Source organism: Cuculus canorus, chromosome 2 (genome assembly GCF_017976375.1).
Source record: "Cuculus canorus isolate bCucCan1 chromosome 2, bCucCan1.pri, whole genome shotgun sequence".
Taxonomy (NCBI): Eukaryota; Metazoa; Chordata; class Aves; order Cuculiformes; family Cuculidae; genus Cuculus; species Cuculus canorus.
In genome coordinates this window covers 35965014-35988090 of record NC_071402.1, presented here as the reverse complement: position 1 = coordinate 35988090, position 23077 = coordinate 35965014, and the positions used below count along the sequence as shown (strand labels likewise).

The 23077-nt window shown below is 38.6% G+C and overlaps 1 protein-coding gene across 4 annotated transcripts in view; it reads left to right on the top strand.

Moving 5' to 3' along the window:
- SULF1 (sulfatase 1) overlaps positions 1-23077 on the top strand; it is a 126255-nt gene that overhangs the window by 36649 nt on the left and 66529 nt on the right. For 2 of the 4 annotated variants that reach the window (XM_054057637.1, XM_054057640.1), the window contains exons 4-5: positions 19775-19827; positions 20147-20381. In XM_054057637.1, coding sequence (XP_053913612.1) covers positions 20210-20381 — 172 coding nt within the window. In that variant the 5' untranslated portion in view covers positions 19775-19827; positions 20147-20209. Of the gene's footprint in view, positions 1-18476; positions 18572-19167; positions 19436-19774; positions 19828-20146; positions 20382-23077 lie in introns of those variants that run through there. The other 2 variants (XM_054057638.1, XM_054057639.1) reach the window with 2 other exon arrangements.

The following is a 23077-nucleotide window of genomic DNA, read 5'->3' as shown; positions in this document are numbered from 1 at the left end:
ATACCATAGCCATAGGTCTATTTCTACACAAAAATGCTCCAGGTTAATTCTTGGGTTTCCTTTGCTAGGCCAACCACACTGAACTCTGGAACAACCAAGGAGTAAGTGCAGTAAAGTGAAAGTACAGTAAAAACACATTACTATATTTACCTTAAGCAGATTAACTGTGTGGGAGGCCCTGCATTAGCAGGATGTCCAAGGAACTTAAGTGCTGCAAAGCTGTAATAGTGATACCAATGCTTCCAACCTTGCCAGCACACAGTAAGGTGATAGCAGGTCTTTCTGTTGACTGGGAGAAGAAACAACTCTTCTGCCTGTCTCTCTCTTCTGCCTTCTGTCCTATCAAAGTGAGTACAGGAACAGGATCCTTACCAAAACTGTTGCCTGTGTAGTGCATGATGAGGGAAGAATCTCATGCAGGAGGGATATAACTAGCTCACATCTTGGTAAAGAGGGCTACAGAGCTGGGGAGAAGGGCTGAAATCTCAGCTTTGTATGGTTCCCTAGCTTCTTAGATGGGTCCCCACCCTTAAAGATGTAACATTAATTTTTTGTAAAGAAGAGAAACATAGATTTCCCAATATCATAATGAAAACCGTGCTTCAGAACATATAGCTGGCTTGGCTCAGGACAGAGAAGTATTCCCTTCTACTGTCTGTCTTTAAAGGAGTCACTAGAGAGCATGGATTAAATAATTAAATCAAATCAACTAATTACATTAAAGCAGTAAGTTAGATAAAATTGTTTGGTTTTGCTTCACAATATCATGAAGGCAAATTCCCTGTATGACTTAACACATAAAGAAGGGAAGATTCTTATTTAATGGGACTTGGCCACAGGAGTTGTGCAAAGGATTGAAGCCAGAAATAGCAGTCAGAAAGAAATATTACTTCAGAAAAAATGGAGCAGTATTCCCTGACACTTCTGCTAAATTTGTTAATTTATTTTAATGATTTTTTAAGCACTGAATGACACTTTGTTTTAGTGGAGGTAACCTGTTCAAGCTAGCAGGCTACATGACACTGAAATCATGTTTTTATTAGCATCAATATTCCTACATGCCTAAATAATTCATTGTGCAAAGGTACAAGAGCCAAAAAAGTAATACTTGGAATTAATGATCATAGAATCATAAAACGGTTTGGGTTGGAAGGGACCTTAAAGATCTTCTAGTTCCAAACCCCCTTCCATGGACAGGGATACCTCCCACTAGACCAGGCTGCTCAAGACCCCATCCAACCTGGCCTTGAACACTTTCAGGGAGGGTGTCATCCACAACTTCCCTGGGCAACCTGTGCCAGTGCTTAATCATCCTCATTGTGAAGTATTTCTTCCTAATGTCTAACCTAAATCTTTCCCCTTCCAATTTAAAGCCCCTGGTCTTGTCTGTACAAGCCCTTGTAAAAAGCCCCTCCCCAGCTTTCTTGCTTTCTTTCTCCTCAGAGCCTTCTCTTTTCCAGGCTGGACAACCCCAACTCTCTCAGCCTGTCCTCATAGCAGGGGTGCTCCAAACCTCTGATCATCTTCATAGCCCTCCTCTGGACCTGTTCCAACACTTCCATATCTTTCTTAAGTTGGGGATTCCAGAACTGGCCAAGTACTCCAGGTGGGGACTCGTGAGAGCAGAGTAGAGGAGGAGAATCGCCTCCCTCGACCTGCTGCCCACGCTTCTCTTGATGCAGCCCAGGATATTGTTACCCTTCTGGGCTGCAAGTGCACATCACTGGCTCATATCCAGCTTTTTATCCATCAACACCCTCTCCACAGGGCTGCTTTAAATCATGTCATCCCCCATCCTGTATTGAAACTGTAGATTGCCCCGACCCAGGTATAGGACCTTGCATTTGGCCTTATTGAACTTCATGAAGTTCACACAGGCCCACTGCTCCAGCTTGTCCAGGTACCTCTGGATGACATCCCGTCCTTCTGGTGTGATAACTGCACCACTTGATCTCGCTGTCTATATCATTAATGAAAATGTTAAACAGCACTGGTCCCAGTACAGACTCCTAAGGGACACCACTTGTCACAGATCTCCGTCTGGACATCGAGCCATTGACCACTACGCTTTGAATGTGACCATCCAACAAATTCCTTACCCACCAAACAGTCCTCCCATCAAATGCATATCTTTCCAGTTTATAGAGAAGGATGTTGAGGGGAACTGTGTCAAAGGCTTTGGAAAAGTCCAGATAGGTTACATTCATTGCTTTTCCTATGTCCACTGATGTAGTCGCTCCATCATAGAAAGCCACTAGATTGGTCAGGCAGGACTTGCCCTTGGTGAAGCCATGCTAGCTGTCACAAATCACTTCCCTGTCTTTATATGCTTTAGCAAGCTTCTAGGAGGATCTGTTCCATTCTCCAGTGGGTCTGGAAACCCAGATGAGTATGTTGTCCTTCCCATTGCATGTCATCAGAACTTTATCTTCCTTAGCCTTGAAGAAACACATTTTTATAATAACAGTGCCAATTCTCTCTGCTTTATCAGATGTCTCATTTTTTGCATCACGTTTCTAGGAAAACTTATCTCTCATTTGAAAGAAAAAATAAATGTTCTTTAGAATTTAGGATTGCCGAAAAGACTTTCAAAATGCACAACCATAGATAACAGCAAAACAAAAGTAACATGAGCACAAAATCTATTACTTTTTAAAATATCATTATTTTGAAAAAAGTTTCTTGATTTATGTTGGTGATTTGACTCATACCTTTTTTATTTAGTTTATATAGTGCTTGCTGTTGGCAGGAGTAGAGTCTCTTCAATTTTCAGTTGTTCTCCAGATTTCTACTGTTCAATAACTTGAACATCTCTGTCATTTTCATCTGCACGAAGCACCTTCCTTCTTTAGTGCTACTGTTACTATTGAAGTAAGTGAGAGTGTTGCCAATAATTTCAGAATGGAGCTTAGCAGAAGTATCTTTTGGGAAATTTCAGCAGAGTCCTTCAGACTGGGCCTATTTTGCTGTATGATTTAATCATTGTTATTCTTTTATTCCCTCTGTATAAATAAAACAGCAGTATAAAAATCTTTTTGATGTCTACGCATCACAGAAAAACTAAGGAGGTCTTCTAAGCTGATTAAATAAAACCAACAAGAGTCACAGGAGGGAAGGAAGGAGGGAAAACACTTGCTCACCTAATCTGAGATGTTTGCAAAGGCTGCAGCAATTCTCCAACAGTTAAGGATTGAAGTTTCCCTGGTGGACTGATGACCTTTGATGTGATAATTGCTAGTTTTCCTGAAACACCGAAAGAGAGCATGTATAGTAGGGTTAGAAGAAAAAGAGATAAATATTAATGAAGTATTGGATTTTCATTCACAATCAGCAGGAGCCAAGCAGTTAAATACTGCATTTCATCCCATGAAGCAGGAGAGAAACTATGATCCCAGTAATATGTGCCACATAACCTACATACCTTAATTTCCTATCAGTTTTACAGAATACTGTGTATCTCTATGGGTAAGAGCTTATTCTGTTGTTGAAAAGAGTATTCGTTCTGTTAGGTTTTCTTTGTTTTGGAATTGACATCTAAATATTTTTTTTACCTCCAATGTAACACAAACAGATGTGTAAGGGTATTAATTTTCAATTATGTTGGCTGTAGTTATCTTCTTCAAGTCAGGCTAGATGAGGCGCCATAGGACAGGAGAAAGGTGAAAGTGTTATCCTTCTTTTTTTGCGATCCACCTGAAAGTTCCTGTGCTTTGTCTGAGTCCAGGTGGGTCCTGAATTGCTATTTTTCAGCTTCCTGTTGGTCACAGTTCACCACCATCACCTTGATTAAAAAAAATAACAGGCAAATGTGCTATCGTTAGTATGCAGTTTGCTTGCTGTCTCACAAGCTGGGTGAAAAGCAAAACATTTGTAGACCAAAACAGAGGCAGCATAGTCCATTGCATACTGCAAAGACTTTTTCTCTCTTTTTATGTTTTTTTTTTTTATTTGTAGTAAGGACGAAAGTTTTTATTTACCTGGAGAAATTACTTTCTTCTGGAGTTAGTTGTTGTTTTAGTTAGCAGGTGAAAAGACACTTAAAGTTTGCCAAAAGGCTTACCATCTCCAGTCATGTTAATTTGCATGTCTGTCATGCCTTGGAAAAGATTAAGTATTAGCCTTTCTTCTAGCATGTCAGCCGTATTGTGCTGTTATCTTGAAGTATTTTAAAGCCAAATAAAATTGAGATTTTCAGACTGATTAGCTGATGTGACTGCAAAGGCATTTTTGTATTCAAGAAATGTCTTTGTTATAGCAGCCATCATATCTGACCTGCTCCCTAGGTCAATAAAGATGAAGGGCTCTCGGTCTATTGCAGGAGGAACTCATTGTGGCCCACGACTGGGCCTGCTTTCATATGCATACACTTACTGCAAACCTAGCAACATATATGTTCTCTTCAAATGATTAATATAGCATCAAATGAGACATACTGTTTCTCTCAAAAACATTCTTGTAAAGCTGACTGAAATGGGAGGTTAAATATCAAAGGGCTAGCACAAAGAAAGGGAATGATCAAACAACTAGACTGTTTTGTGATTTACATGGGTTATTTTGCTGATGATTAAGTAAAGAAAAACCTGCTGAGATGAGGGGTAAGCAATTACACATTGAGGAAACTCTCATACTTATTGCCTTATTAGTAGTATTCATAGACTGAGAGACCCTCCTCGGGGTGATCGCTTGCTAGTTCCTTATAGCCAACAGCTTTGATGTGTTTACATTATGTGATTTTCTTGAAGGAAGGGAAAAGGCAGGAAATATTCACTGAGTGCATAACCACTGAGCATCAGAGAAAAACTGAGGAATTCAGGAAACATTTGGAAATAAAGGAGGCTGCACGCTTAATAATTACTCTATCCAAGCTTCGACTATCAACACCTTTTCCTAGAAGGCCAGTTAATAAGAATAATATGATAATCATAGCCAGTGATATTTCATGATAGAGAATAATTCCCACAGGTGATAGAGAGATATTTCATTGCCAGCACAGCTGACAACAGCAGTAATAACTGGCTGTGGAAGTAGAGAAAACTTCAATTACTAGAACCAAAACATAAATTAAACCAAAAATAAAACAAAAAGTTTTATTTTACTCAGTGTTACACCTACAGAAAAGACTTGGGAAAATGATACTTAATAACCTTTTCTGAGTAGAATCGCAATTCCTGGTTCCACCCATCTTGGCTTTCCCATCTATGGTATGGCTTCCTTTCTGCTAAGGAACCTTGCCATTAAGCAGACAATCATTTTAGGCTTCTTTTCTGCTGATGTGTGTTTGAGCATAAATTAGGTTCAGATGTCAGTTGATATTGTTAGATTCAAAAGCAATTCTAGCAGTGGTGGAGAGGACACCTTACCTGTGTCTGGGCTGTACCACTAAAGAACCAAAACATTAGCAGATGGTGATCACTGTTAAATCCTTTAACTGCCAGCAAGTGCTGTTTCTTGAGGCACAAGCACGTTGCGAGGACTTTTTTTGTATGTCTGTGGTCCAGGGACCTGTGAACAAAGTATCAGGATAACTGATCCAAGTTCATCTGCTGGCACAATTGTGCTAACTTACAGTTGTCCAAGATGTTCTGCATTCACTCAGATAACAGATGGTCTATCTGCTACAGTAGTCCACAACACAGCAGCAAGTAATATGTCATATTTTAGTACCTGCTGATATTCATAGAATCATAGAATTACTAGGTTGGAAGAAACCCTTGAGATCATCAAGCCCGACCACACCTGCCCACTACTAAATCATATCCCTAAGCACTTCATCTACCCATCTTTTAAATACTTTCAGGGATGGTGACTCAACCACCTCCCTGGGCAGCCTCTGCCAGTGCTTGATAATCCTTTTGGTGAAGAAGTTTTTCCTATGTCCAATCTGAACTTCCCCTGGCGCAGCTTGAGGCCATTCCCTCTCATCCTACCACCTATCACTTGAGCAAAGAGACCAACACTCACCTCTCTACCTAGTGTTATTACTCAAGTCTGAATGTCGTGCAGTTTAAATGCCCTCTGTCTTCAAAGAGAGAAAAGTATGGTGTTGAGGAGCATTTAGATATAGAGTGTCTGATGTATTTATGTGTGGCAAAGAACCATAATGCAGATGAATGCTGTATCATGAATGAAAATTTGGTATTAATAAATAAGTATCAGTAAATCTTTACCTATTCCCTTACTTAGCTCCTAAGGAAACACACCGTACACTACTGAAGAAATGCAGTATGTCTTATATTCCTATAGTATAGAGCAATGAGTTTTACTTTGAGCATTGACCCAAATATGAGTGTCACCTTCTCATTTCCCTTAATAATGTCTGAATAGTGTGTGATCAGTTTACAAGTAAAGAGACAAATTAGTGTAAGACAGTTTTTAGCTCAAATGCAAGGCTGATGAATGGAAACAAGTCAGGAATACATCTTTGAGGAGGATTATCTGGATGGTCACTAAGGATCCAAGCTCATGGTCCAGTCTAGCTTAACACATCATTCATGATAAATTTCAGAATGGTGGTTTTTGTGGGAAGTTATTCTGTCATAACATCCTCAGTAGTAATATCATCGGGTTTTAAGGGAGGCCTTGTACTTAAGACTGTTGTCATTTAATATCACAGAGATGTACAATCTGCACTATATCGTTCATTAAATGCAGAGCTGGCCAGAGGATGACAGTTCAGCTTTCAAGGATTCAGATTTTTTTCATTTCACACTGCAAAGAAAACAGAAACCTTCCAGTGTTTTTTTTGTTTTTGCTTTCCACAACATGAAATGGTATTGAAATTTATTTTCAGATTAAAAAGTTAAAATTTTCCATCTGAGCCTTAAGTCTAAGAGTAAGCAGTAAGCTTATCCTAAACTCAGAGTAACTGATCCCTCTCTGGTTTAGTTTCAGTGTTATTTTGTTGATACTAGCGGGTTTCAATTAGCTAATGATTTGCACAGTGAATCAAGGAACTTAGATGAAAGATGTTATATAACAAAACATGCAAAAATATTGTGTTATATCCAGCACATAGTTTATAAACAGAGAATGACACATTAAAAATTTGTCCAAAAATCATATTCAATGGGATATTTCACTAACATATGGCACAAGGAGTAGCTTTTCAGCCATAAGCCTTAGGCAGGTATTAGATGCTAAATTGTGACATTCATCACACTGTCTAGGAGATTAAAATGATTTACACTAGTCAATCAGCTGCTTTTGTTTAAGCAATTTTACACTAAAAAGAAAATGTATTAGCAAAAGCTCTTTACTATTTTGTTACAGTTATTTGCTTCCTAAAATTGCCTTCCCACTGTGTCCTCACCTGTAAGCTAAAACCTGCATCATTTCACTGTTAATAGTTGATATAGGTTTTGTATAGACTGCTGAACGGAATATTAAACCACAGAAGATAACATATTTATAGTAAATAGATCACTCTTAATCATCCGATGATGATTTGTGGCATGGTCCCTTCTACTGTATGCCAATTTTTAGGTTTTTATTGTTATTTGCCCCTTCCCCACAGAACAGTTGATTATGTGGATTTATTCATAAGAATTTCCTGGAGAAAGGTACTTGTCCATTGCAACTTTTAGGGCAACTTTTCTGTAGTTATAGATAATTGAGTTTGATTGTCATTCAGCTGGACAGACACTTTTTCATTCATTTACGATGGATGCTGTTGTTGCCTGTGCATGCCATGGCCATGAAACACCACCAGCCTTGCCTACCATGTCCATCACCAGGGAGGTGCGAGTGCCTGGGGCTGGGGGCGCCCCACTGTCCTCCCACCACTGTCCTGCTTCTGGTTTGGGGGGTGGTACAGGAAAGGCTGCCAGTCCCTGTCCTACTGCTCCCAGCCATGGCTCACAGGGCCCACTCTGTGCCCTGAAAATGTGGTTATAGGTGTTACTTGAAACACAGGCGGATTTCATTTGCAGATGCATAAAAATTACATTAGTGAATGTAGGTAACACATGCTAAATGCTCAGGCATTTCGCTATAAATCTCTTTCCCAGCTCTATTCCATGAAAAGCTGAATATGTAACTCAATATTATAATAAAGGGCTAGTTTGGGGAGAGAAAATCATGCAAAGAAATGTGGAAGAGTCTTGCAAGTAGTTGCAATGTTAAGATAAATGCCTCTGACCAGGGGTCAACAGAGTTTTAAGCGTAGGAGATAATGGAAACCTAATCTGGTGCCACATGATACTTTAGCGTAATGCATTTTTCATTTAAGATCCTTTCTTTCTTTATATACCCTGAAATGTCTGGTATACTTTTGTCCAAATTTTAACAAGTCTATAATCTAAAGATACTTTACCAGCTCGGGAAGCAGTTAAGTTTCTAGAAGCTTTCAATAAAATGGGAAAACAAGAAGGTTGAGTAACCTGAGTAGGCAACGAAGTGGTGGCTATACAGGTGCTGTCATCCCCATCCTGCAGGTATGGGGCGGGGATTTAGGGCATGTTGTCTGCTTGAAACCGCTTTGCTTTTAAAGGAAATGCTAAGGAGAGCTAGGAATTTTATAGAAGCACATTATAATATAGAATAAAAGAACAGAGAAAGGAAAATGTTGTATTTTCAGGCTGTCCTCCTTTCTGTAGCACGGAAATCTTTTGCACTGTCTCTGTTTTTAACAATGCCACCACAATAAATGGGTTTTCCAAAGAGTATTCATGCTTTTCTTTAGGCACAAGTTGCATTTTCTAGAAATGCATCAGTTCACTACATAAAAATAAGAGAGCATTTTCAAGCCTGGAAGTTTTTCTGTGTCAACGTTCAGTGTTGGTTTCTTCTGCCATAGAAGAAAAAATTTGAGATGAAACAGGAGCGGAATAGATCATGACCTCCTTGTAGAGTTTTTCTGAATCTTCCTTACAAGAAGCATTGTTTGCTTTTCACTGTAAGCCACAGAAAGCACCTCTAGTTTTGGAGGGAAGTTATCTGGAGGCTGCGTTAGTCTAAGAAACCTGTGATCCTCAGTCTCAGAATATCTGTTACTAAGAGCTTATGATCAGAGCTGCCTGCATGAGTAACTTGTACCATGGGAAATATTCTGGGGAATACATGGAAGTTAACTTCATTCCTGCTATAGAAAAATCGGGGAAATCTGGGAAATCTGGGAAATATGATCATTGTCATATTAATAGATCATTATATGTTCAAGAATATTATGGTTTCGATAGATTTTAAGACATTAAGAGATAAAAAGGATTTGTAAAATTTCATACATGCAGATGGTTATGATTAGTCTTTTTTCCAGGAGACTTTTCCTATAAAGCTGCTTTATCGTGCTTATAAACCATCTGTCAAAATTTCTTAAATTAGATCTAGAGATAAACATATCTTGCAAATGCAATGCTACTGTAAATAGAGGCTTTGGAAAATTATCATTATTCATTGTCTGCAGCCCTGTGTTTAGAGCTTTACAGTCTTCTAAGAAACTAATAAGTAGCCTGAATGATATTTGCAGGAGCAACTGGAACTTGTTGACAGCACTAAAAATTTGAAATTCCATATTTTAAAGCAATAACTGCTTCACATAGTGATACATAGGATGTAGCATTTAAGATGCCTGCATTTAGATTTTAAAATCAGACACATGGGACAGAAGAGGTCCCTCTGGAAAAATATTCATTTAACTCCTGATAAATTACTCATTTTTGCTTGTTTATTTTAAAGGACAACATACACAGAAATGTATTCATGGCAGATGAATTAGCTCCTATATTATGAGTGTGCAGTGTGGTTAGCGTGAAACATTTACACCACCCAGCTCATCAGAAACTAGTCAGATCATTTGTTTCATTCCAGCTGTGCTCTTTACATTTACATGGGGCCTGGGACAGAAGGGGTTTCAAATCTCTCTTTTCTCATATATAAAGTTGTGCTTCTTTTCCAAATCCTGACTGCTTTAATCACCCTTTTTTATTAACAAAAATTTAAATAAAAAAGTTGTCTAAATGAGTTTTCTAATTTCTGCTGAAGTAGTGACCACTGAAATAATGGGAAGACTTCTCAGTTCAAAGGACTTTGGTCAGCCTGTAACCATAGCAAACCCAGCTTTTTTTAAAGGCACTATTCGTTTCTTATCCTGAGAATAATATGAAAAATTCAGAAGTAATCAGAAATAGGAAAATCATATTTTCAGTCAACCCAGTTGTTTGAAAATCTTCACTGCTTCATTCACTTTACAAGTGAAACTCTCCGTGAAATTTTTGTTTTATTTTTTTAGTTCATCTCACTTCTCCCTCTTTAAACAACAGCAGTACTGCTTTAAGCAAATATTAAAATTATTTGACTCAACAGTTGTTAACTTCTGACAATTCTGGGTCCTGAATACAAGAAAGACATTAATATACTGGAGTGATTTCAGCGGAGGGCCATCAGGATGGTTGGGGTTGGAGCCCGTGCTCTGTGTGAAGAGGCTGTGGGAGCTGGGTTGTCCAGCGTGAAGTAGAGACAGCTTCAGCCTAACAGTAGTCCCATAGGAAGGTCACTCAGAAGACAGAGCCCCACTCAATGCATGGCAGGAGGGCAAGCAAAAATCAGCATAAATTGAAACAAAAAGAGGTACAGACTGGACATGAGGAAAAACAAATTTCACCCTCAGCGCAGTCAAGCAGCGGAATGGGACCCCTCAGCATTTGGGCAGTGTCCATCCTTGGGGGTTTTCAAGGCCTGACTTAGTAAATCTCTGAACAGCCTGGTCTGACCTCGCAGCTGAGCCTGCTAAGGACAAAGTGGATTCTCTATATGTTGGCCGAAGCATTCCTGAATTGAGCCATTGATGCAGTTTATGAGACACCTTTCATATAAGAACATCTCATCTACATTTAGGAAAAAAACATTGAGTAAAATAAGCATTGATGGTTTCCTCACAATAATCACTGTAAACTGGGGTGCCTCCCTGATTCCTTCCTACTCAACATGAAGGAAAGCACTACATTTCTGTCCTTTACATTTCTGTCTTCTCCCTGTCATCCATTCCTGTCTTCCCTCTCTATACATAATGTGCAGTCTGGTGCTGGGACATAAGTTTGACTGCCTGCTTCATCACTGCTAGAGAAAATAATGCAGTATTTACTACACCAAGTTTCTTGATACAATCTTGTCTCATGAGCAAGCTTAAAATTAACTGTCCCTGCAGATACAAGATACATTCAACATTTATAAAGGTTATATAAAATCATATCTCTTCATTGCTAAATAGGAACTTTGCTTAATAAGAAGTGCATTGGAAATAAAAAATATGTGTGGTTGAATGTACTCAGCCTCACTTCTGTGCTTTAAAACTGTTCTTTCATCTACAGAGGCACAGGTCTCTGAAACTGAAGTACCTGTATGTGCACTTGAAAGATGAAGAAAGTCTTTCCGTGGGCATTTTCACTTGGAAAATGGAGGCACGTTTATATGTGCTACATTTTCAAAATGTTTTCTGAGATAAAGTTATTCACAGAATAATTTCAACAAGTCATTTTTGAGTCTCTTAGATCTCAGACTGAGATTATTTTCAAACAGCTCTTTGAGAACAGATTTCCAGAACGCAGGCTGAGACAATTTGTATTCCTCGGACAAATAAGCTGCATATGGTATATTCTGTCCTTTAATGGGGAATTGTGACTCTAAGTTCAGGCTTTTTTGATAGGAATATTAATTTTCAGATGAAATTCAGTATCCAGATGCTTTGCGTATTTTAACTTTTCCCCATGTGCAGGTGATGGTTAGCTTATTTTGAAGTACTGAGCAAAGATTTTAAAGCATCCCTGTACTAGGGATTTATGGAACAACTTGCAGGTGGTTGTTTTAAGGAGATGAGGAGTCCTGTTGAATCCAGCAGATGTATTTATTTTGTACTGCAGAACACCTATATTAGGATCTAAGTACAGACTTGGACTCCTGATTTGGCAGTAAATGCCATGTTGTATTCCTTGCTCAGATTTGCTGCCATTGCTGTGCAAGATTTTATTCACCTGGTAGGATGTAGCTCCTGTAATGCTTTTGACATGCAACATGATTTTCTGAGTCTGCCTATGGTGGGTCAGTCACAGGTCACCTTGGAAATCTCCCCAAACCATGCACTGGTATGTGCTGGAGTGGGGACTGTGGAAGCATGAGGTGACAGGAGATGAAGAGACTGGAGGTACTACTGTGATAGCAGACACAAGGCCCCCACATTCCTGGGCTGGGGCTGTACCTTGTGCCCCTTGGATAATGCAGCGTGGGGAATATTGGAATACTGAGAGCCTTCTGATTATAAAGGCGATTAAAAATAGGATGGCTAGCAGGGGTGATGTGCCTCAAATCACTGCAACTTCCTTGCTGACTAGTCTTTACGGAAAAAGATACGAAGCATCTGCTTTTTGTAAGACATCGTTTCATTTGGTCTTACTTTCTGTTTACTATTATTAGTAGGCTAGTTTCTCTATAGTACAGGTTTGTCAGGGAAGAACTTATTTAAAAGCATATTTCGTGGTATTTCAAGGGGCTTTTACACGTGTATCAATGAAGGCAAAATGTTTACTGTGCCAATACTGGAAAAGTTGCTCGACAAAACAAAGCAACCTAGTAAGGAAGATCTTACTTGAAAATGGTACTCAGGACCTGATCCATTGAGTCTCCCTTAGTAGTCCTATTAAATTCAGTTTGACCTTACAGAAAGTAAAACTCATTTGAATATAATCAGACTAGTCAAAATGGAAAAAAATTATGAGGCTTGGTCTCCAGACCTGGAAGCAAAAGAGGAAGTCAGCAGATACCATATGCAGTGTGTAGTGGATCTATGTGCATGTAAGCACATTGTGCGTGTAAGCACACAAAATACTGCTGCTATGATAAAGTTCACTTCCCACATTGTAGTATAGTAAAGTATGTTCAAAAAAGTTAAATAGCACTTACAGGATCTTCCCAACTCTCCTCATTAGCCGGGGGATGGCACCTATCTAAATTCCTCTGGCGCTTGTGAGGAGTCCATCCTTCTTTATTATAGCTAAAAGTACATCTGAGATCCTCTCCCAGGAAGAGAGGTGTTCTATCTCTTTACATACATACACCTATATAGATTCGTGTTGCCAGTTCCTCATGCATGAGTCCTTACGTAGACTCCTCTGGTCCCTGTGAGCTCTTGCTGCTTATCCTGTGCAGTCAGCAAGGAGGGCGGCCAGAGCAGCCATGCATTAGGCTCAGCTTCAACCCAAGACCACCCATCCACATGACTGCACAAGCTACCTTGACCTCTCCCTGTAATAATGGAGTTGTGTGTATTACCAATGGGCATGTTCTTTGTCTGTGTATGAATCCATACATATTCTGTGCTAACGATGCTGTATTCATATTCAAGCTAATCATGCCCATTTATTTAGGAAAATAAACTGTCCATCAAATTAAAAAATCAAAAATCTCTTCCAAAGAGATTTGCAGATCTTTGAGATGAAGTAAACATATCTAGGAAGAAGTTAATAAGTTGGAGTACTCTGTCTAAAGAAGATGTGAGGAGCTTTGCTCTTTCACAGTTTCTTGAATAGGAACCTTAAGAAGCGTGCAAACTGTGTCGCTGTTGTTCACCTCAGATATGATCACCCAACTCAAGACCACTTACAGGATCACCGACCCTTCAGTGTGTTATTATATGGTATGTTTTCATAAGGCCCCACACTGCTGAAGTGAGCACGGATATAGCAAATATATGTGATTTTTAAGTGGAATTTTTAAATTGTCTTAAATTTCTTCATACAAAGAAGTTATTTTTTATATGTGAAAAATACTTAGAGTCTTTTAGTAATTATATTACCTGGTAGCTCGAAAGCCACTTTCTTTAAAGATAAAAAAAGTCTGATACCATAAGCATGTTTGGAGCCTAGTGCACATCTAATTATCTTTCTCGGTCTTAATTATTTAGCAAGTGCTAATAAACTGCATGTATCATGACACTCATGTTTAATAGGCATATAAATTTAATTGATTTTTTTCCCTTTCTTTGAAGACTGGCAGACACAGAATTCAATCACAAGGCAATGGCATTATAACTTCCAATATAACATCAGGTTTTAATAAGCCTCCTGTTTGCTGCACACATGTGCTTAAGACTGCCTGGAAACCAAATCAGTAGAGAAAAGGGATTACTTTAGATTACTTTGAAATGTGCATTGTTTGAAATGGCCTCTGGTGACCAGCTTTCATGAATGGCTGATTTTACTTGTGGGGCACATCATCTGGCTCAATTATACCAGGCTTTTTTGTATGACAAGTGCAGTTCTTGGCTGTGTTGAAATATGACATGCTAAAACAAAGTAAATCAGATGGTGAGAAATAAATTTAAGTGACTGTATATTATTAGAAGTTTATAACTTAGCAGTAGACACTCTTCTTATTGAAAAATATGCCCGAGTTTCCTTTTAAAACTTTCACAGATTTGAAGTTAATATAAAAATATTATTTTTAATTTTCTTTAATTTTTTTTTCAACTATCATAACAGCATTAAAATCAAAGCCATATTTTCCTTTTCTCAAAGACAGGTCATTTCTTCTACGCTTATGTATTTTTAAAATGGTTTTGGAGTTTGTTGTTTTACTCTGACGTATGAAGTGATGGAAACTTTTACCTACTACAAATATCTCTTAACTTGCACAAAGTTATAAAATTGGGTTAGCAAGTGTGCTTTATGCTTTCAATATTTCAAGTCACTGCAGGCTTTTTCCTTTCCTGTCTGTAACTGTTTGCAAAATTACAATGTAAAAATGTAATATAAAGTTATGATTCTCCCTGCCTGCAATTACTTTAAATTATAGTTACTTTAAATTAATCTATCCTGAGGCAGTGATGATATATCGTTACAATACACAGATTACATTTGGAAGGTGAGCAGATAACTGATTGATTAGTAGAGTGTGTTGGAAAACCAATAGATAATGGTTAAATTAGACCCAGGCAGGAACTATGTTCTTTGTGTTCACTGTAAATCCTGTACTTTACAACTAAGACTAGGGGATTAACCTTTAAGAAGAGATGGTAGATCTTGCTTTTTCTTGACTTCTGTTGTACTGTAAATGTGTTTCCCATGGCTGCAGTCTCAATATTCCCACAGGAAACTGACCTGCAGATTTACGCGGTCATGGTTGGTAGTCTGAGATTGCAGTGTTTGCCTTTTAAATACAAGATAGAAGTGTAAGATGTGGGAAGAGCATTAACATTAGTGAACTTAAACAGTCATCTGTCAACAGCTTTTTCCACTGAAGTGCTTCGCTGTATTAGTGAAATTGAGAGCTGTTATTGTTGTTGTAATGTGTTACAACCCTCTAGTTGTCAAGGAAATGTGATTTAAGGAAAGATTTAAGACTTCTGAACCACTAGATTGCTTCAGTGCAGATGAACATGTCACTTCCCTGAGCTATTATCACATAATTTTAATCTGTCTGCACAGTCTTCATGCAATTACTAATCTTATGAAATTACTAATTTTATTAGATCTCTAACCACACATCTGCTACGATTCAGATTATGCAAGACTTTGACAGGTCCACCTACCCTTTGACAGAAACATCAAAGATTCACAGAAGCTGTATGTGTGTAAATGAGAAAACACTTTTCACACCCTTTCACATTGGAGTTTCCATGTATGCAAAATGTTCCTGAGTACAGCAGCATTGCTAGGTGGACGCATTTCACTTTAAAGCAAAGAACTGAAAATGGTAGGTCTGAACCACTGAATTTAACCTTTGTAGGGGCCTTGGTAGGTGAAGCCACCTCCAGTCAACATGATGTCAATGACAGTGATTTCTGGCACTACAGGCAGACTGGCAGGTTTTTTGAAACTATGCTGACCAGGTGCCCACTAATGTGACCAACCTGCAAGGTCATATTGGAAATTACAAATTCTGCTTTTAATAGCAGAATCCTTACTCTGCTTTTTATGAATCATGAGAATTCTTGTTGTCCTTTGCTTTTCTACTTTTTTTATGGAGAGTCAGATATTAAGGAAACAGAGAACACTGGGGTCATAGTCCTGTAAAAAAAAAAACAGTCATCAAAGCTAAAACTGTCAAGTCAGCAGGTCATAGGTAAAATACATAGGAAAGTAATGCTCCTCTGCTTGAGGTAAGGAAGGAAGGCTTATTTTCTTGTGGTAATTGATACCTCAGATTTTGCTTGTTTGAGGGGGTTTATCCAGTTATTTCTCAGATAAATCTATCAGAAGAAATTATCTGAGACAATCTTTTGCATAAATTAAATGAGGAAACTTCTCACTTGCACTGACAGGGCCTTCTGCTTCTTTTCTGTGCTTTTGATATATTTTTGTGCAAGTTCCTAGCACTTGTCAGCATAGCTTAAAAATGTCCTAAGTAGCAAAACGTGTCTTTGTGGACTACATCTTAATTATGTACAACTATGTCGGGTTTTGGAGGCAGGGAAACCTAAGTACAGAGAAATAATTTGTAGGATACTTGATAGTAATGAGGAACAAAATACACAACCACAAAATTGCAACTGCCTAGAAGTTTCTTGATTTAGAATCCCTGTAGTACCTTACGTCCTCAGTTCACTAGGCACATTTGTTGATAATATTAAGGGAACAGAAACTGAAATTCTGGTTCTCAAGCTCCACAATCACAGTCCACATCATCATCATCATTATTATTATTATTATTATTATTATTATTATTATTATTACTACTACTACTACTACTACTGCTACTACTACTACTGTTTCCTTTCTTGGCCAGAGTTGATCCATTTGTGTTTCTAAGGGAAGGCCACTAGAACAGTAGGCCTTAACCTATGATTTTGGATGATGTGCTGTCCTCACTGCTCACACTCAAAAGAGAACACCAACACTGTGGTGCTGAGAAGACAAAGTTGTCTGCCCTTTGTAATCGCTTGATCATGAATTACTGATGTGGGGCCTTTCATAGCGCATGGTATTGGGTATGTCCAGTAAGCTTTACTCATTATCCCTGCATTTGCTTATGGATTTACAAACACGAAAGAAATCCACATTCCCTGTGCAAGGGTATGTGGAAGCCACATCTGTAGAATATTAAATAAGAAGAAATCAATAGATCTTCAAAGCTTATAATAGGGTGTACTTGTGGATACTCAGCGCCTCATTTCATAAATAAGGTGTACAATTCTGGACAGATTTTTATTAGCCAAACAGAAAATGATACTTTGAGTGAACACATTTTAGCTTACTTCCTTGTGTGAGTTTGGAAAGGTCCCTTTTAGAATTTCTCCTGGTTTTATGTGTTTCTTAAGACAAAGTGTCTGCAGGGGCACTTGTGGACTACCAGCTAGTATCCAACACAAACATTGCAGTCTTGTCTTCCCTATCAAGCCTGTATTTTGACAGTTTTCTTTACTTCCATTCCTTCTAGAACTGGGAAACAGGCTGTAAGAAGACAAATTGTCAAAGATCACCTTTAACCAAGAATTGTCATATGCAAAACTGAAATAGTTATGATAAACAAAGGTGGCATTACTGTGCTCTTGTGCAAGAACCATTGAATGAAAATTAATTAATTTTAATTAATTTATGAAAATAATTAATTGTATCAGTGTAGATCAGTCCTGCTGTTTTCTTTTATCTATTAAGGGGAAAAAATTACAGTTGGAAAAGAAATACCTTATGCTTTTTTTATAAAAAAGGGATTCTAAATCAAGAAGACTTGCCTAAGGTGGCTGTAACTTATCAAAGCAAGAGGATTTTTTAACTAACTTATATAGTCCAAAGAAGGTCAAATGAAGAATACTTGTTAATGTTCATTTGGATTCGTGTAAATTTTATTAGCACTGTGGTGTAATTGTCAGGAACTTGCAGTTTCGTACTCTAGGGGATTATTCAAACACGTTGGTGCCAATATTTGCTCAGTGCAGTCAGGATGACTGCACTTTCTGGGTCAACATCATCGGAAAAAGTTTGCTATACTGTACAACTGAGGTAAGAAACTAAATATTGAATCTCACTTCACATAGCCTTTCATGCTTTGTGAGGTGAGTCAAAGTTTTGCTATTTAAAGATCAGACATTTAGAGAAATTGTATTTCTGCTTTTGCACCAAGCACATGTGGTGTCTGGTGTCTGTCAGAAGAAGGCTGACTTCTCCAGTAATCCTGGTCTTCGAGGCTTTTGTCAGCTTTTATGTGACTTAGAACAAATAGATGGAAATTTAAGTATTTTTAAAAGTCAGTCTAGACTGATTACAGGCTTTAGTTTACTTATCTGAATGTTGTGTAATCACCAAAATAGCATTTAATATTAAATGACAGTTCCTTGTATTGGCTTTGCAATACTCTAATGCTAGTCAGAGGCTGGACTGTTGGTGCAGAGACAATGAAAGACAGGATTTCTCTGCAACAGACACTTGGATTTTCCTTTTAAAGATGTTCACACTCTTCTAGCGTAATTACAGCCTGCCAGAGTGAGGAGCATGAAACTGTTTAGCTTGTGAAGCTTAAAATAAAAGGTGTATGTGAAAACAAGAACACGATCCTTTTTCTAGCAGTCCAGCACCAAGTAACATCCCCTCCCTCTCCAATGGCTTCTTTGCCTGAAATTAAGAGGACCTTCCTATTAATGCATTTTTAGGTGAGTGATGGGGGCCTTTTTGCCCTCTATGCTGCTTTCGATAAATTATTTCTGCTTTTTAAACTGTTTGTAGTTAATGTTGCATGTCTGAATATGAAATCTGAGGTGTGGGTGCACAGATCTCCTCGTGACTTATGCTCCAGTCTAGTTATATAATGTGCACCCCAGTTTCTATACAAGCTCCGTCCAGGCTTCTTGAATGTTTTGGGGTTTGATTGGTTTTCTATGTTTTTTCTGTATACCGGTGTCACCGTGCTTTATCCATAGTCCCAAAATAAAATCAAAAGGAATGTATGTGGCAGGTCAATACCCTGGAGGGAGCAGGCATGACTTTGCGGTTTCTTTCCCACCCCTTTCCTTATTGCCCCCAGATATCCCCTCCTTTCCCTTGTGTAACAGCGGGGTTTTGCAGAGCTTCAGTCAGTACTGCCAAAAATGTTAAAGTGTAAGCAGCTACCCTTTCCTCCCCAGGCCAATCAGTCATTTTCAGTCACAGGTTTAAATCTGCTGCAGCAAAGCCAAGCCTCTGTGCTTGCATCAGGTCTTACAAAAGCAAGGCTGTTTGACTGACAGGCGCAGAGAAGGGGTTCTGATAATGTACTGAGCTGAGTCTGGAAGCGGAGTATCAAGGACAAGGCTGTGCCAAAGGTGCTGTGCATTATGGATGAGGCACTTGGGTCTGTCGTTGATTGATTGAGGGACAGTTACGCTCTTTCACAATGCTGGGAAAGATCATCTGGACTGTCACTTAATATGAGCTTTCTTGTCAGTGGGAAGATGACTTTTCACGTAGTGATCCAATGCAGATTGCAAATGACAGCACGGTCTTCCCTCTGCTTTGTAAGGGTTTAGTCGCTTGTGCAGGTGAGTTAACCTAAAATAGCTTTATTGCTTGCCAGGTGCCATACGCTGCAATTAGCAGTTATCCTCAGAATCTCAGGCTGACTATAACTGTTGGAAAAGCACCTGTGTTTGATGACATGATATATACGTCCTTTATCTCTAGCAGCCAAGATGCCATCAAACAGCTGTCTGGGTATGGTATTAAATTAAGTAGGGGACCTGGGGGTATGCAAATTTTTTTCCACTCTTTTCTTTCAGGACAGAGAAAGAAGCTATAACGAGCAGTTCTGGAGACTTTGAAGCAGAGCGACAGTGCTAAAGTCTTTGACTGACAAGCCTTGTGCTTTCTCCTTCTTACAGGGCTCCTCCTACAGATGTTCTGAACACGTCTTGCAATTTTCTGCTGCACCCAGGTATTGACTGCAAGGAACAAGCTGCATAAGAAGTATGGGATGTAGGAGAAGGAGCACTGTGAGAAGTGTACCAGAAGTCATGCCTATACAAAATGCAGGCAGTGGCATGACTTCAAGTAAAAATTAGTTGAGAAAGCCTAGTTGCAGAATGACTGCATTTATTCTTAGTAAATGACAGAATAAAGCTCTTAGTCAACAATATGGCTTATAATCATGTTAAATGGTATGTGTCAGGCTTGACTTCCCTAAGTGTCATCCTTTCACTATGTGCCTGGAAGTTTATTTGCTGCTTGAATAGAATTTATTTTTCTCCCTACAGGTCTTGAAAACTACTGCTCAGGCACTTCTGCATCAGTCTTTTCATTAAAATACTGGAACTACTATGAAGTCTTCTTGGTTTGCACTCATCTTGGCAATGCTCAGTACTGAACTGCTAACAAGTCACTGTTCCACCATCAAGTCCCAGAGGTTCAGAGGACGTGTGCAGCAGGAGCGAAAAAATATCAGACCAAATATCATTCTTGTGCTCACAGATGATCAAGATGTGGAGCTAGGTGAGAAAAAAATTATTTGCTGCTTCATTTTGTCACATGTCTTTCAGTAGTTTCTGCCAAGCAGTCAGTGCTTTAAATTCAGAGAAAATACTGGTCCTGGAACAATATTAAAATGTGAGACAAGTTTGGAAAATGAGTTAACAAATATTACTTAATAGTATTCAGCACATCTAATTACAGACTTTAGAAAATATATGCTTATCAAAATCTGCCGTGGAAGGTTTTAATCACCACTATAAAAGGATTTAATAATACATGCAAGGACATACAGGTAAAAAACTTGCATCAAAACTACTTTTTAACTTTATGACTTTCTGTAGCATTTAAAAATTTGAGTCTTATTAGGTTAACCTTTCCCTCAGTGCTGTATATGTGAGTATCTGTATTCTACCCGTATTTGTCACATGCATGTATGTCATCTGACGTGTTTATGCACACAGACAAACTAGTCTGGTTTCAGGACATAAGCTTGGTATTTCTATGAATTATTAAACTGTTTTAAATCCATCTGCTTTAAAGCTATGTTATGTGTATAAAAATGGCATAGTTTTGCTTTCACAAGTATACCAAATATCTGAGCACAACCTGGGCATACCAGCCAGAAGTCATTTTCACATATTTTTGTTAGGGTGGAATAAGTTAAAACACTTGGATGATGTTCCAGGAGGCCTTTGAATGTTTTCCATTAAGTAAGTTAGTAAGATATTACTGGTAGTTATGCATATAACTGATTTTTTGGTTCACTGCCTAAAGTGGAAAATCAAGGAGAGAAAGAGGATCATTTTAGGTTACCCCCAAGCAAATATTTTAGCTTTAGGGGTGGGAGGTAAGATCAAAAACGTGAAAAAATAGAAAATCGATTTGAAATTAAATGTTGCATTCTTAATGTTTTTCTAATGAAAGACATGCTTTTGATAAAACTATAGTGAATTTCCAAACAAAATGCCATGACATTGAAAAATCAAAATGCTTCATTCCAGAAAACTTACAACAACATAATTAATTTGTTCTAAAATCACTTACTTTCAGCCAGAAAGTTGTAGGCAAAAAGTGGTCTAGATCAAAAAGCAGTTCTTCAGTTGCTAGCATTTTGTCATGATGCATTTATAATTTACACAGTCTTTCAGGGCTGTTAGAACATAATTAATAATCTGTATTTCGTGACTAAGAGTTAGTGCTTTTATGCAGCAGAGTTCCAAGACCAGGCCCTTAGATCTGAGCACATCTTTTCTTTTTTATTTCTGTCTTTCTAATGTCTGCTCTGTTTAGCCATGCTGCATAATGGATGGCTCCTCCTGGCTCTATTTTTGGCCTAAAACACAGCTATTACAATAGGAAAGCATTTTTTCTTGACAGAGTTGTTCTGAAAATTTCGTTTAAAAGGGTCAAGTCTCTTTTTCCTTTTTTGTGGTCCAAAAGAGCCTACTTTATCCAGGGCACTGGGGGAGGCAGGTCAGCAGACACATCTCTGAACAACATTACCGACTTGCTGTCTTCACTCTTGCAAGAAGGTTTGCAAGTGGTGAAAGAGGAGGAAGGATGTGGCAAGCCACTTGTTCATGTTATGGAGCTCCTCTTTTTGAAAGCTGCTCTGGATGTTTGCAGGGTGCTCTGGCTTCTTTTAGCAAGCAGCTGAGGAATAGCCTGGGTGTGTATGCATTCCCAATGCACTGAATGAAGACACAGGTTTCCCCTCTCCATAGATCATTTCACAGGAAACAGGATTCAGCCCCAAGACTTACTGTACTGCATTATTCACACTTCTGCTAATATATCATTCTGCTTATTTGAAAAGTAAAACCATACTGGTTTCCATATGTGAAGTATCTCTTCACCCTTCATTGATTCCTGAGAAAAATCTTCAGTTTCCCAAAGGTCAGTGGAAAGTAATACTTTCCTCCACAAACAGAATAAAGCTTAGGCATTGCTATCCAAAAATGGCAAGAATGAAAGTCTCTCAATATGGATTGTTTGCTATTGTATTCCCAGCACGAACATTTCTAAAAGCTGTTCTAAATGAATGCTTGAACATAAAAGCATATAAGGTACGTTATAGACTTCAGTCAGGAAGGATTTGTCTCCAGAGCATGTACAAGCATTGAGCCAAAATATTCAAGTGCCTAAGTGCAAATAATATACAGGGGAGTTATACAAACTAGAATTTGCAAGAGGCAGGGACCTTGCATTTAGTTAGTGCTTAAAGCATAGGAATATGCACATCTTCCTATTGATCTGCACCATCCTCTGGAGCTTTGCATTCAAATGTGGAGTTCAGCAGAGCTGCTGTCTCATTCTGCTTATCAGATAAAATCTACACATCGCTCCACAGCTCCAGTCAGTTCCTATGTATGCTGAGAGGAATGTGGCACCGAGGAAGGATATTACTAATCAGCTGGTGGATGGCTTCTTAAGCAGTATAAAGCAGCTTGGCCCACAGCTCTTGAAGAAACTCAGCACATATTTGGGCCCAGAAGCTGGAAAATGAGTGGTTAAATTGTGCCTCTGAGTAGTTTTTATACCCACCAAGATCCTGAGGGTAGAGAAATAACTGCCCAACACTTAGGTAAATGGGTATCTTGCTTGAGGCAAAACACCAATTCCCAGAACCCAGGATTCCTCAGAACTGCTGCCCCCCTGGAGGCAACACACTGCTGTTCTTCAGGGCAGTGGCCCCAGCTTTCACTGGTGTCAGGTCT